At 38.5% G+C, this 13,691-nt stretch overlaps 1 protein-coding gene across 12 annotated transcripts in view; it reads left to right on the top strand.

The window, feature by feature from the left end:
- Window positions 1-13,691, top strand: part of LOC108755959 — a 39,212-nt gene that overhangs the window by 16,640 nt on the left and 8,881 nt on the right. For 5 of the 12 annotated variants that reach the window (XM_018499443.1, XM_018499446.1, XM_018499442.1 and 2 more), the window contains exons 2-11: window positions 3,771-4,084; window positions 4,925-5,164; window positions 9,491-9,682; window positions 9,774-10,284; window positions 10,368-10,601; window positions 10,688-10,984; window positions 11,246-11,380; window positions 11,749-12,494; window positions 12,680-12,869; window positions 13,168-13,476. In XM_018499443.1, the coding sequence (XP_018354945.1) occupies window positions 3,810-4,084; window positions 4,925-5,164; window positions 9,491-9,682; window positions 9,774-10,284; window positions 10,368-10,601; window positions 10,688-10,984; window positions 11,246-11,380; window positions 11,749-12,494; window positions 12,680-12,869; window positions 13,168-13,476 (3,129 nt within the window). In that variant the 5' untranslated portion in view covers window positions 3,771-3,809. The remainder of the gene's footprint in view (window positions 1-3,770; window positions 4,085-4,924; window positions 5,165-9,490; window positions 9,683-9,773; window positions 10,285-10,367; window positions 10,602-10,687; window positions 10,985-11,245; window positions 11,381-11,748; window positions 12,495-12,679; window positions 12,870-13,167; window positions 13,477-13,691) is intronic. The other 7 variants (XM_018499449.1, XM_018499450.1, XM_018499453.1 and 4 more) reach the window with 4 other exon arrangements.

Below are 13,691 nucleotides of genomic sequence, written 5' to 3'. Positions count from 1 at the left end.
AAAAAAAAAAAAAAACAAACTTTGTATTATAGAAAAAGTACATAAATATGTGATATAAAAAGTGATATAAAGTTGAAATTTTTATGGTATAAGCACAACAGACTTTACGGACTCATGATTAAATATGATACTAATGGGAGGTGATGATCAGACATCTGTGTTTCGTGCTGGAACACACAGCGAGAATTACGGACATTTCTCTTCGGGTAAAATTAGCTTCGCCGGTGGAATCTTCCTCCATTCCAGCAGGTGATCACATGTCCCGTCATATATGATGGAAGATTCATGGAGGTCCCATTGTTACATAGAGCGAGAAGAGAGGCTGGTAACGCTGTCGCGTCGGTTCGTTCATCCCGCTTCCGCGCCAAGTAGGCGAAAGCGTACTTTTATCACTGTCGAGGAACGGAGGAATGTTCGTTCTTAAGTCCTACGTGCATAAGGTCTAGATTCTATGGCACGAATTATACGATATTTGGACCAACGTACACCCGCGCCGCTCGCGGTGTTTCACATTGGCGTCCGGTGAAGAGCAGCCGAATCTTTCCACCGAATTACGAAAACAGAACACAGGATCCATCATAGATATCGCGTGGCAAATTCTACTTTTCTATCGCGTACATACGTACCTTTGCGCGCATTACACATCGTGTTACGTAAAAAGTTACGCAGCCGTTTATAGAACAAATCGTGCTTTCTTCAACAGCCATGCGGCAATGATACTGTTTGTATCATTACGTAAACTTTTTCTTCAACCTTCCGCGCCTCTCGTCCCTTTCAATGGGAAAAATGCTCCAATGAGGAAGGGAGAAACTGGGTACATGTAACAGAACACGGATCCACAGTCTCTCATTTAGAAAATGCCACGTGAAACGACCGACGGGAATACGTTACCTGTCGGATGCCAAGCCGCGGCGGCGCGGCGGACGCGAAAGGATAAATCGAGTTCAGCTATGCGAAACTAATAATGCCCGTGCCTGTCCGGCGCGGCGCGGCGTTCCCTCGAAACGCACAGCTACGTGCTTCCGTAAATGAAGCCGATATATAACGGCGGGAGTATATAATATAAATTAGCGAATATACGATGTGTCCGCTCGCTCCTTTACGTCGCTCCGCAATTCAGCGCTGACTCATGCTCAACGCACACCAATTGAACGCTACGTATGATGACTCATGCACGCGTATTACGGTATCTCCTCCCTTCAGTATGACGAATCAGGATACGTTCGAGAGAAGAAAACAAAAAATTGAAACGTCCTATTGCGTGTGACACATTCTAAACTCAGAACTAAACTTGATCCAGTTTTCTCCAAGTGTTCAACTTCCGATAGATAGACATATCTGGTAAATACAACAATTAATCTCCCGGCTCAGAAAATGCAATATTTATTTACAATTACGCAATTGCATCGTGAGTTACTCTTTTTCTATCTATAATACCATCTGTTTCTCGAACTAAATTCGCGGTTACTTTACATCTGCACGCGCAACGTTTTTCTATATTTTTCGAAGTAGGTTGAACTAGAGTCTCTAGAAATAAGAGTCTGGACAATGTTCCAGTTTGACAGAAAATGTGCACGTACACTTGCACAATTGTACAACGCGTTTCACGCACTTACTTTTCTTTTTTTTTCACGCGTTAAGTTATCATTTAATTAATCATCACGTGATTAGTTACCAATTGTCATTTTTCATCAAGCCAATCAAAAATAGTACAATACAGGAGGAACAGACTCTTAAATGTAGGATTTCTAGGTTGAATCATGTATAGCGTCCACTAGCAGAACCAACACGATTGAGAACCCGGGACATCGACCGCAGAATTTTCATAAGTCCCGACCGGGAAAAGTGTTGTTAATTAAAAGCGTAAAGTTCATCTTGGGTAAGGCACGTTGAACCCGACGAGACTTCCCTCGCATCGGAGTTACTGCATAACAATAAATTCGGCGCGGAAAGTTCGCGGCGGGGTTGGTCGGCTGCGCATAACGGGCGCTGCTCGAGGTAATAACTCGAGTTTTGGAATAACCGTTTGCTCGCAAATTTCTCCGCGAAGAGAGGAAACTTCCGGTACTTGTCCCGGCGATGTATATGTATATGCTCGAGCCTATTGTGAAATGAAAGAAACTTGCGACAGATAATTATTGTTGTGTAATTAGAGACGATTCACCTTCTTGGAGATATACCACTGCTCTCTCGGAATTTCATGCAAAAATTCTCTAAAGCTCGTAAGTGATTTATTACAATAGATTTTTTTAAAATAAGTATTTTTTATTATTTCTGAAAAATTGGAAAAATCGTTTATATGTTCGAAATTTCTCATAATTTTGTAATAATTTTAATCCTACATCGGCAGTGTGAAATTTCCATCCTTCGCATCCCAAGATCTTCGAACTTCAGTATAAATCTTTATGTCGTTTCGGAGATTGTGTAAAAACTAGAAAATAATTTGTGTAAAAACTTCTACCGTAATGAAAGTAGAAAATCTCAGATTGTATTTTATTTATTTTTTTATAAATTTAAATTTGTCTATCAGATTTTATAATTAAATATGTGTTTTTAAGGTTTCCAAGGAGAGGATTAAAATATTGTTTGTATCGTTGAAAACAGCTCCTACTCGCTATTGGAAGCATATTTTTCCAAAAATCTAGCATGATTAAAATTCAATTTAAATTTTAACGATTTAAGAATATAATTTTGAGATCAATGACGATGTATCTTGCAAAAATTTCTTTCGGATAATCTACCTCTGATAATTTTGGGCACGCAAGAAGCCAACCGGCTGCTCGTTCGAATATATTACAATTTCTGTGTGTTTCACCCCGTATACACTACTGACCCAACCCTTCCGCAGTGCTCCAATCCCCTTTGAACACCGCGGCTCTGTATGAAGTATAACACTTTCGGTGTCGCGCACACGAGAGTGGCGCGTTGTTCTCGCACGAGTACGACCCCGTTAGAGCAAAGGGAAGAGATTTTTCATTCGTATACAGAGCTGCTCGAAACTGCGGTGGTACACACATTTTCACAATGACCCGTTTAGATAACTGCAATAGTAATCTTTCTCTACAGGGGACTTAAAACTAGCAGCGCGAATCATCACAATCCAAAAAATATGGATACAGATTTAACATCAACGTGCGGTCTTTATACATGTATAATCCTCCAATCCCGTTGATATAAACACCAACATGGTGAGAGTTACATAAATAAAAATATGATTTACTCTCTTGGAGATAACACTTTGCACTCGGAATTTCGTGCGAAGATTTCCCTTAAAAAACTCGCGAGATGATTTTATAATAGATATAAAAAAAAATACAAACGCCTTTTATATATTATTTCTGGAAATCAGAAAAGTCGTTCTTATGTAAAATTTTCAAGATTGAAATGAGAATTTTTAATAATTTTTGTATCAATATAAAAATAGTTCGCACATATATATATGCCGTATTAATAGTTTTTAGAGCATATTAAATACGTCAAATATCATTATCTTTAGAATATCTTCTTTTTAAGAGAAATATCATTTCGATCTTTCCGAGAAGGAAAACGGGTACATCATTGGACACTTTACATGACACATGTGCAAGTAGATAGAAACATTCGTGAGACGTTGAAGAAATACAAGGAGAGAGATGACGCGAGGAGACGTCTCTCCCCTCCTGGGCGTCCAGCAGTATATACGTATCTTAAAATGCGGGAACGCATAAACAGACGTCACGTCTCATCCATGCCGCATTTAACGCATCGCGAAATCCTCTCTGTGCCCGCAGAATGGACATCCTGCTGCGAGACATGAATGCGCCGTGGCGATGACAAGCCTGATCTTGGAGAACGCCGACTTGAATCGACTCTTTCCGAAATGCCGGCCTAGGGGCGGTCCACCCCCGGCCCCGGGGGCCTCCACGCAGAGCAGCCAGCAGCCGCATGACAGCCCCTGCCAGACGGAGGCCGTCGCTATCACCACCACCGTCACCGCCGCGACCGCCGCAACAGCCGCTGTCACCATCGCCTCTACGAACACGTCGACGAGCGCCTCCGCGATATCGGACGACATGATCGACCTCGAGCGCGACACCTCCGACAGGCAAGTTAAACCGATTTACCCAAGTGAGGGGGGAGGTAAGAGAAATTCGGGTTAATCGAGCTAACTCCGTAACGTACTACGAGAAAAGGCCGATGACTTTGAATCTAATATTCGAATATATGCAGAACATGTCTGAAATTGGTGTCGATATTTTATAAAGATTCATTTTACGTAGCAGAGCAGAGCAGAAAATTTATATACAATATAAAGTACCAAATACGCGCGCGGAATAATGTTATATACATTATACAATTGTAGTTTTTAACAGTACATTTAACAATAATTGTAGCTTTTACCCGTATCACTTTTTAATGAGCTCGGAACGAGCAGAATATTAATGATATGAAAGATTTTATTTCTGCACATATTTTTATCAATGCAATTGTTCCACTTAACGTTTTCATGCAAAATTATAGGATGGTTAATTATGTAATTGAGGAGCCAGATGGAGCGCAGGCGAAATGAAGATGAAAAGCTACGTCGCGAGAGGAGTGTAAAACATAATTAGATTTATTGGACGAAGATACGTCGCACACCTTCGAGAGTAAATTTCTTCTATCAACTATTTAATATAATTTTGAATGTAACTTTAAATTTTTGGTGAAATAGGTCGAAAGATCGCAGTTAGTTCCATCGAACTTCTCAATTAATAATAAACGTGTGCTGTCGATTCCCACCATAAAGCGTTGGTCCGGGAACGTTTCTTCTTTTTCTTTTTCTTTTTTTTTTTTTTAATTGTACTTCCTTCACCGATTGCCGATTGTTAAGAGTGCCAAGTTACGTTCGTAGGTATAGGAAACGAGCGAATGGCAGAAAAAAATCAGGTTCGCTGTCCCGTAGGACGGCGAGCGTGGTGCCCGGTTTCACGGTCGAGGGCCAACTGCCGCACGCCACGAAGCCGCTTTCGTCGAGCTCCTCCTCGGCGTCCGGACGCAGTGAGGACGCGCCACAATACGGTAGCCTGCCGGGTAGTGATCATCAGGGACAATCGCAGCAAGACGATAGCGAACCCGAGGGAAGCCCTGTGTACATTTTGACCTCGGCCAAGGGAGGCCCTAGCTATAAGCTTCGGGATTCGAGGTAATCAAGAATCACTTAACGTTCTGCAGAAATGTTCATCAACCCGAAAAATACATTTAACAGATAGAAGGGCTCTTCGTACATGAAATAAATAACAATAAATAAAAGGGCAAAGTAAGAGTCGAACACATTTTTTAAATTGTCCAACAATTAAAAAGAATAAATTACAAATAAAGAAAAGTAAAAATGAAAGAAATAATAAAAAAAAAAAACTCAGTTTAAATTCAAATGTAAAACGTTACAAGTTTCGGCTACCGGATTGAGCCCTAAACAATTTTGACAATTTAAAAAAAAATGTGTTCGACTCTTACTTTGCCCTTTATTTACTGTTATTTATTTCGAAAAATACACTGACAGTTCCGGAATATTTATTACCAATGGAAACGTTATACTTTAGCTACGTTTGCCATATGCATGTAGCAAATTGCCGCTATTTTAGTCGCCATACTTTGGAATACATATGAAAAAATATTCAAAACAAATATTCAAAAACATATTATAAAATATTTACGATTAATCTTCCAAAATATAGAAAAAAGGATGGGAATACAAACTTTTAGTGAGTACTAAATACCTTCTTTTTTGTATATTTGTAGTTAATGGGATTTAAAAAATTAGCTGAATGGAAGATGGGAGAATTGAGTTAATTTAGTACTCTGTTCGGTCTCTACACAGAGTGTCTTAATAATTATTATCGTCATAAATATCTTTGAATTTATAAAGAGGAAAAGTGTAACCAAAATAACACGAAAGGGGCAAGTAATAATTTTTTTTCAGGCGGAGATGCTTCGGAGATTTCAAAAATAGCTGATTTTCAGAAAGATACGTTTGCATATTGCAAATTGCACAATTTCTTTATATCAATTAATTCAGCTCATCATTCAGTGTACAAAAGTGTTGAGGTACGATTGTCAAAAAATTAATACAAGTTTACGAGATGTTTTATATTTCATGTTAAAATGTGCAAGAATAAAAGTATAAAAGCTCTTGTAAACTATTGACTTTTTGATATCTTCATCTGAATACTTTTATATAGCAAAATATTTAGAGATGCCATATGTTACTTAAAAAAAAATCATGTAATTTTCTTCAAAAAACGAAGACGCCCTTGAAATCTTCAAAGCGTTTCCACCTGATCAAACATTGTTATTGCAACATGATAATCCCCTTCTGTGTAATTCGGCTTACACAAATTTTCCTTTGGACTTCAATAAATTCAAAGATATTTAAGGTAATAATTAATATGTAGTTTACATAATATATTATAACATTATACTATATAATGTACTTAAAAAATTTGGATGACGAAAATGTACCATGAATAGTAATGAAAAGTGCACCGAAGAGAAGGGTCACGGTTTCAATATTTAAAAAGGAAACGAGTTAAAATAGAAATTAAAGTTAATTTGTAGGGCGTTTGAATTACCAAGTTAAACGGTTAAATCGTGCGGAGGAATCGATAACGGGCGGCGGAAGCCGACGTGTGCGAACACTTGTGTACACGCAAAAGTGTGTTACGTGTCGTATCGCGACGTTAAATTCGAGCGTTCGCTCGCGATGTAAATGTGTTCGTCGTGACGATGAAAGTCCATTTGACGTACGGTCTTTGTGTATCTACAGCGGACACGAGCGCTCGGTTTTGATAGTCGATACAGTTTCTACAGAGGTTTCCACAGAGCAGTGAGGATTCCAGCGCGCGTCATGTCCATGTATATTCAATGGAGCGTTAATTTCAAGCTTAATACCGACGATATACTCCAGCGGAAATGTCAGTCAAATATCAGCCGCTCTTCTTCGCGTCTGCCGTTAATATGTCGCGCGGGCTATTCGATGTACAGCAAACAAGTCAATATACCCGCGACGGTGTAATCTGCGTTCGGCAAATATTTTTCCCCTCTTTTTTTTTTCTTTCTTTTTTTCCAGACGTGGCTTCTCGCGACGGAACGTCTTCGCCGGCAATATTCCGCGATTTGCAGCGAAGTCGCATCAGTTTCTTATCAAAGAGTTCAACTTTAACCCTTTCAGTGTTCAGTGAGACATGTTTCAGCGTATTAAAAAAAAATCACATTTCTGATGAATATCGAGTCATTAGAGTTGAGCAGGGCTTATTTTAAAAGGATTTTGCTTAAACTCTAATAAAAAGAAAAAAATAAAAAATAAAAAAAAAATTAAAATATGACAATGTGATAAATATTATTTAAATCATTTAACGAAATGCTTCTTTTCGTGTTCTAATGGTGCCTAATATATATCTTTTCGAATCTTGTTCTAAAACTATTATCCCAAAGGTGCGCATAGTTAGATAAAGAAACTTTAATATCTTTATATCTTTATGAATGAAACAAGTTGTAAGGAATTTCCGACGTGGTATCGGTTTATCATTACTAATCGATTGACACTCAAAAAGCGACTCGCTTATCGACAATGATAATCCGTATGTAGATAGACGTCCGAGTACCTTTTATTTTCCGATATTTCTGTCGTTCCGTATTTCGATCCGTATTTGCTCGGGCATAGTCGGCGAACGCGGATACCCGATAATTTCAAATTATCCCGTGAAGTTGTCCATTATTGGCGAAACTTCACGCGCGCAACATACGATCGGAATTACCCGATATATCCGACGGATTTTTAAATCTAAACTTTTAGCTCATATCCCGCTGAACATTCGATATGCGCTCTGAACTTAGCGATAAAGTTCGACTTATCTTCACTTTAAATGTTCTGAGAAGTTCACTGTTGCACACAGATACAATATCATTCTATTTCTGAGAAAAGTGATTACTCAATTTACTTTCTTCCTTTCAAGTAACGATTATCTTGAGCAAAGAATATTTTCTTTATGTGATAACAACCTCAAAATATACTTATTACAAATTAAACAAAATTCATTTAATATCCTACTAAAAAAAGAATTTATTAATTTATTAATTTTTTTTTTAAGCACGTTATAAAATTGATTGAAGAAGCGACTTAACAAACTATATTTAACCAGAACGTTACACCAGTATCATAATTTCAAGTGTAATATATAACACACGCTGTATCTATACATAATAATTATACTATTGAGTAGGAAATTGTAGTATCGATATAAAACATTGCCATATTCAGAGTGGGAGAGTTTGGGGATTCAAAAACATCCTCCGAAATTTGCGATTAAAAATTATGATTAACAAAACCTATTTTTTTCATTTAAAATCAGGAGCGAGGAGATGTAAGCTTTAAAATATCGAAAAAGAAGTAATTTGTTGACACAAAAAATTGCTCTTATGCGATAACAAATTGATAAAAACTCCTTCCCCTCTCCTGAAAAAAACCTTTATAAATACTCACTGTCAGTTTATATTCAGCGGGAGGGAATCTCTCTCTCTTTCTGTTCGTCGCTCGGGTGACCCGCGGTCGGTCTTGATCCGTCATTGATTCTTCTTGACGTCGGTTGGTCTGTAAACTGTAAATCGTCGAGGAGATAAGACCGAGTCGTTCCAAGTTCCAACTGCTCCAAGCTGCTGCGACGGGAGCGCATCCAAATGGGCGCCACGGGAGTTACTGGGCTTAAAAGTCGCGCCCGTTTTCTTTCATATGTACTACACACGTTTCCTCGTCGTGAACGCTTTGTCGTCGTGATTTCCGCGCCAGCGGTGGACCCGATGAACATTTTTCAATAAAACATTCCAGGTGCCGACAGGGCCGTATTACTCCTAAGACTGATAAATTGTGCGTGAGACCGGAATCGGTCCGACCGAGCGCGTCGAATTGAATGTAATCGTGGAATGCAAAACACGGAGTACTCCACGCGTCAATTTTGGGGTTAACTCTCCCTGCCTGTCAGGTCAGTCAGGTGTTCAGTGTTGTCTGATCTAACATCGGAGTTTCGAGGATTCGCCACTTGTAATCGTCCACGTGCACAATTTGACGATGCAACAGAGAGAATGTCGCTTATCGACTACAGTATAGTACGTTGTGCAAATATTGCCCTCGTCGAATCTGACGTCGAGATTTATTACGTTCCGTGCTTAATGATGATTTTATAAAAATGAGCAGCTGCTGCAGAATATTTCGTTCGTATATCCGTGAGTCATCTGTTTCGAAAGCTGCTTTTGGTTGAATGTTAAAAATATATTTAATTTGGATGGAAAAAGTTACAGAAACGAACCTGAGCCCGAACCAGAGTATATTAATTTTATGCATGTGAACATCGACAACTTTGACGAGCGTTAAGTTCGCGTAAGATAATATGAAAATGACCAACGTATAATTTAGGATTGTTTTGCAGTCATATGAAATCGTCATGAGTATGTAACAGTTCTTGTATTGTTCCTGCAGAATTATAGAGATCGCTGGTGGCCGAGAGGTATTCTCGCAGAGCCGAGGGAAGGTGGCAGCTAGAAAGTCGCGATTTCTGGCTGCGTCAAATTCCATAAATAATGAGGATAATATTCAAACTGATAATAAGTTGTCTGTTAAGAAGAATAATAAGTCTCCTAACTCGCAGACCATATGGGAGCTACGAAGTCGGTAATTAAATTTGTATTTCATCTGTCGTACAAAGACCCTATTGCTTGTAACGTTCTCTTGTGCCCTACAAATTGTTATAACTTTTTTTCAGATGCGGTGAAACCAGAAAGCAACGTGCAAATCGAGAAGTGACGGAGACCGTGTTTGCTTCCGAGGTACATTCGGTGCGACGTAACGCTACGAAATCCATTCTCGATTACGACTCTCCTAAAAGCAACCGCAGCAATCGCATAATTAATTACGATTCAATCTTGAATAGCAATAATGTAGAATATACCATACCAAAAAGTATTACCGATTTGGACTATGGATTACCAAAGAGCTGCGTAGATTATCAATCGAATCACAACACCCCCGCGAGAAGTATGGCTATTGTCAGCGACGGCGAAGTTGTGGTATTCGATGATATCGATGACAATTGGCAGGGGTTGCGATTGGATTTGGCGTCGAGCAATACGAATCAAGTTACGACGACGAATCTAGACTTGGAGACAGACGATTCGCAAAGAGGTCGTATTGCACCGGAACCACCGAGTTCCAGCGTTGGAAGTACTCCTAGTCCTACGACGGCATATCATCGCAATACTTCAGAATTTTTCAAAGTAATATGCAAAGTATATGCATAACAGACACACGTGCGTTGCTTAATTGCAAAGAACTTTTTACAAATTTTTAACTTTTGTAGGTTGTTACACCAGCGAGTGATTGCGAAGCAGATTCTCCTTCTCCAGAACGTAATCATAAGGTTGCGAGAGTAATTGGTGAATTACCAATCGCTCAGTATTCTGGCAGCCCGAGACGTTATGGAGTTCGTGAAAATACACAGCTTCCTAGCTTATTATCATCACCTTCAATGTATATGACACCGAGACCTGGTTTCCCTCAAAGAGTATTGCCAACAACACCAAATCACAATGAGGTAAAAAGATATATATCATTTATGGAATATTATATCGAATGACTTAATAGTCTCTAATACTTCGTCACTGTATCTTACATTCCAAGAAGGAAGATACTTCTGCAGAAATCGTAGTAGACAAGACTGTGATAGAAAATATTAGCACTGAAGATCAGCCTATACATTCTTCATCTCCATCACCAAAGGTCGAAGAGGAAGAGGAAGATTCTTTAAAGCCATCAACTTTGCCTGCTGATAACATAAGCAGTCTTGTCTCGCCGGGAGGTAGCACCTTCGACTATTTATATGAATTTTCAGAGACACGGAAAGTGTTAGAAGAATTCTTCAAATGTCCGGCGCCGACGAAAGAAAAAGAAAACAATATAGAATCCTTTCCTTTTCAGGTAAGTCTTTGCTGAAACATAAAAGAATTCATAAATATTTGTTTACGAGATATTTTGTTCTTTTCAATGAGATCTATAAAATGTATGTCAAATAAATAAATAAATATATAATATACATGAAAGTTCATAATTAGAAAAATTCTTAAGGTAGTGATGTTAAAAAAAATCCAAGCAAATATTTGATCCAAGAACATATATTCATGCATAATGAATAAATTAAAAGTTTGTAAATTGTAATTGAAAAATTACTTTTTGTTGTAGGATCTTGATTATGAATTAAGAAGGCAAGGTGGAAGTGCATATGTTGGTCAACGATTAGCCAGTGGTCCACCTGCAACAGAAGAGGTTATGGTACATGAGTCTCCTAAAAAGCAACGGGCAGAATTTCCGCAAAATGTAAGTATGACAATATAGTAAAAAACATTATTTTAATAATTTTTTTTATACCATTAATTTTGTTTCTTTATGTATTAGTTAAGTTTATATAAAATTAATATTTATTTATGTATTATAAAGTTAGATGCAATAAACAAAAATACTTTTAACGCAAATATTATGTTTTTAACAATTCTTAAATATTAATTATTAATGTTTGGAAATTATATTGCTTTCAGTAGTCACATAGATTCTAAATATAAATCTATATTTATAGATACAGTTTTTAAAATTACACCGTATAGCTGCTTGAAAAATTTTTCCACTTTAAAACAGTAATTACGGTATTATGAAGTAAATATTTATATTTGGCTTTTTGTGTTCTTTAGACAGGTGAACATGAAAACAACTTTTTGGACCTCTCAGTAGGTACTGGCAGCAGTGAAGATCTTGGAGAGACTGAGGTTGGCTTGCAAGTGGGACACTCGCGTAATTTTACACTAAGCCCCGAGACAACCGACTGTGACAGTAATTGCGGCGACTTGGACAGCGAGGTATCCCTCATGATGATGGATAATGAATTGATGCCAGCAAGTGGCCTTCTCGGATCGGTCGGCGATTTGGGGAATAATTCGGATTCCCTGAGAATATACACTAGTATGCCGGTATTAGAAGACGGCCTGTCTAGTGGACACGCGAGTGATACTGACAACAATAATCCTACTGTGATGCTTATGAAACGGCAAATAAACGAGATAGAGAAAGAGATCATACAGAGAACTCGTAACGACATGTTAGGTACGAATGAGAATGACTCTGGGAAAGACGTTAGTCTAAATGTAACAAAGGATATTTTACACACGTTGAAGACTACATCTCCTGATCTATTTGTCGCGAAGAAGGAAAATTCGTACGACACGAACGAGCTCCAACTCGATGGATTGGATCCTCTGGGCACGCCGCCGCCTCCGGCACCTCAAGGACGACAGAGTGTATCCTTAGAAGTAAATTGTGGAGAGGTGGAAGCAGCCATCAAAGATATTAGAATGGCCTTACAAAGGACTAAAGCTCTACCTGTGAAATCACCATCGGAAGAACCACCAGAACCGAGCGTTAGTCCGATATGGATACCAAGGTATTTTACGTTTCGTTTTATGCGGCTAAGGGTATTCCAATTGTTAAAATTTGTCCATTATTTTGCCTTGGTACTTTTTTTACTTACCACTATGAAAGTTCTCCTTTTACGACATCGAATATACGTTTGGGATACCCTTTGGGATACCTCTGTGTTGCGTATAAACGCATCTAACTAAGATGCAGTATAATGGATGGCAGGCGGAGAGTCTGTATGGAAAGCAATAGCGAAGAATCTGATGCGCGTCGTATAGGTGACGAAGCTGATGTAGAAATTGAGGAATGTCCAGACGAAGAGGAAGCGGATACCGATCTTGAAACAGATCGATTGCTCGGACAACAAAGAACGGACGATCAAGGATTTTACGACGATAAGGTGAGCGTACACTCGATGCTTAACAGTCCGTTCTGTCGTACTATTCTTATTAATCATTGTTTAGTAATCTGTTTCTTAAATAAGGATAATTAGACTAAATTAAATAAGTTACAACACTTGTATTATCAATATATCATACATACTCTATTCACAACTTCCTACTAGGTAATATTGAGACGGTGCTAATGCGTTTAAATTCAAGAAAAAAAAACAGGATACGAATAATCTACATTTTCCCCGTACTTTGTGTTATTTGATGGTATCGGTGTTCTACTAATATCGTCTTGGTGTTATGCAGGGGTGGAGGAAGCCTAAGACTAGGACTATGTTACCACCAATGAATGCGAAAGTCGCTACTCCAAAACAAACTCCTCCTAAATCTTTGAGTGTCGCCCCGATAGAAACGCTAGCGCCTTCCGAGCCCATACCCTCGACGTCTGCCTCGATTTCCCCTCCTCTTGTAGTGTCTGTTATACAATCGTCGTCTTCTAACGAGTGCGAAGTAGCCACTCCCGCGCAACCTACATCGAGTCCGCAGAAGACCCCAGTCAAAAACTCCCCCTCATCCCCTCAGAGCCTCAAGGAATCCAACAACAAGGTGAAAAAGGTGCCCTTTCAAATGCTACCACGGAGTCTGTTTTATTATTAGTGACTATAGATATCTATATTTCTAGTGAGCTTGCGCGAAATAAAATAGCACACATTGGTGCATGATAGTACTATCCTTCTGTTGCTAAACGAAATACATCCTAATCAGCTTAAATATATAATTTTTATATTTAAATATATAATTTAAATATATAATTTGTCTGTTAATTCAAA

This window comes from Trachymyrmex septentrionalis, unplaced genomic scaffold (assembly GCF_001594115.1).
Source record: "Trachymyrmex septentrionalis isolate Tsep2-gDNA-1 unplaced genomic scaffold, Tsep1.0 scaffold9, whole genome shotgun sequence".
Taxonomy (NCBI): Eukaryota; Metazoa; Arthropoda; class Insecta; order Hymenoptera; family Formicidae; genus Trachymyrmex; species Trachymyrmex septentrionalis.
Note: the sequence above shows the minus strand (reverse complement) of the source record. Positions and strands in the feature narration are given on the sequence as shown.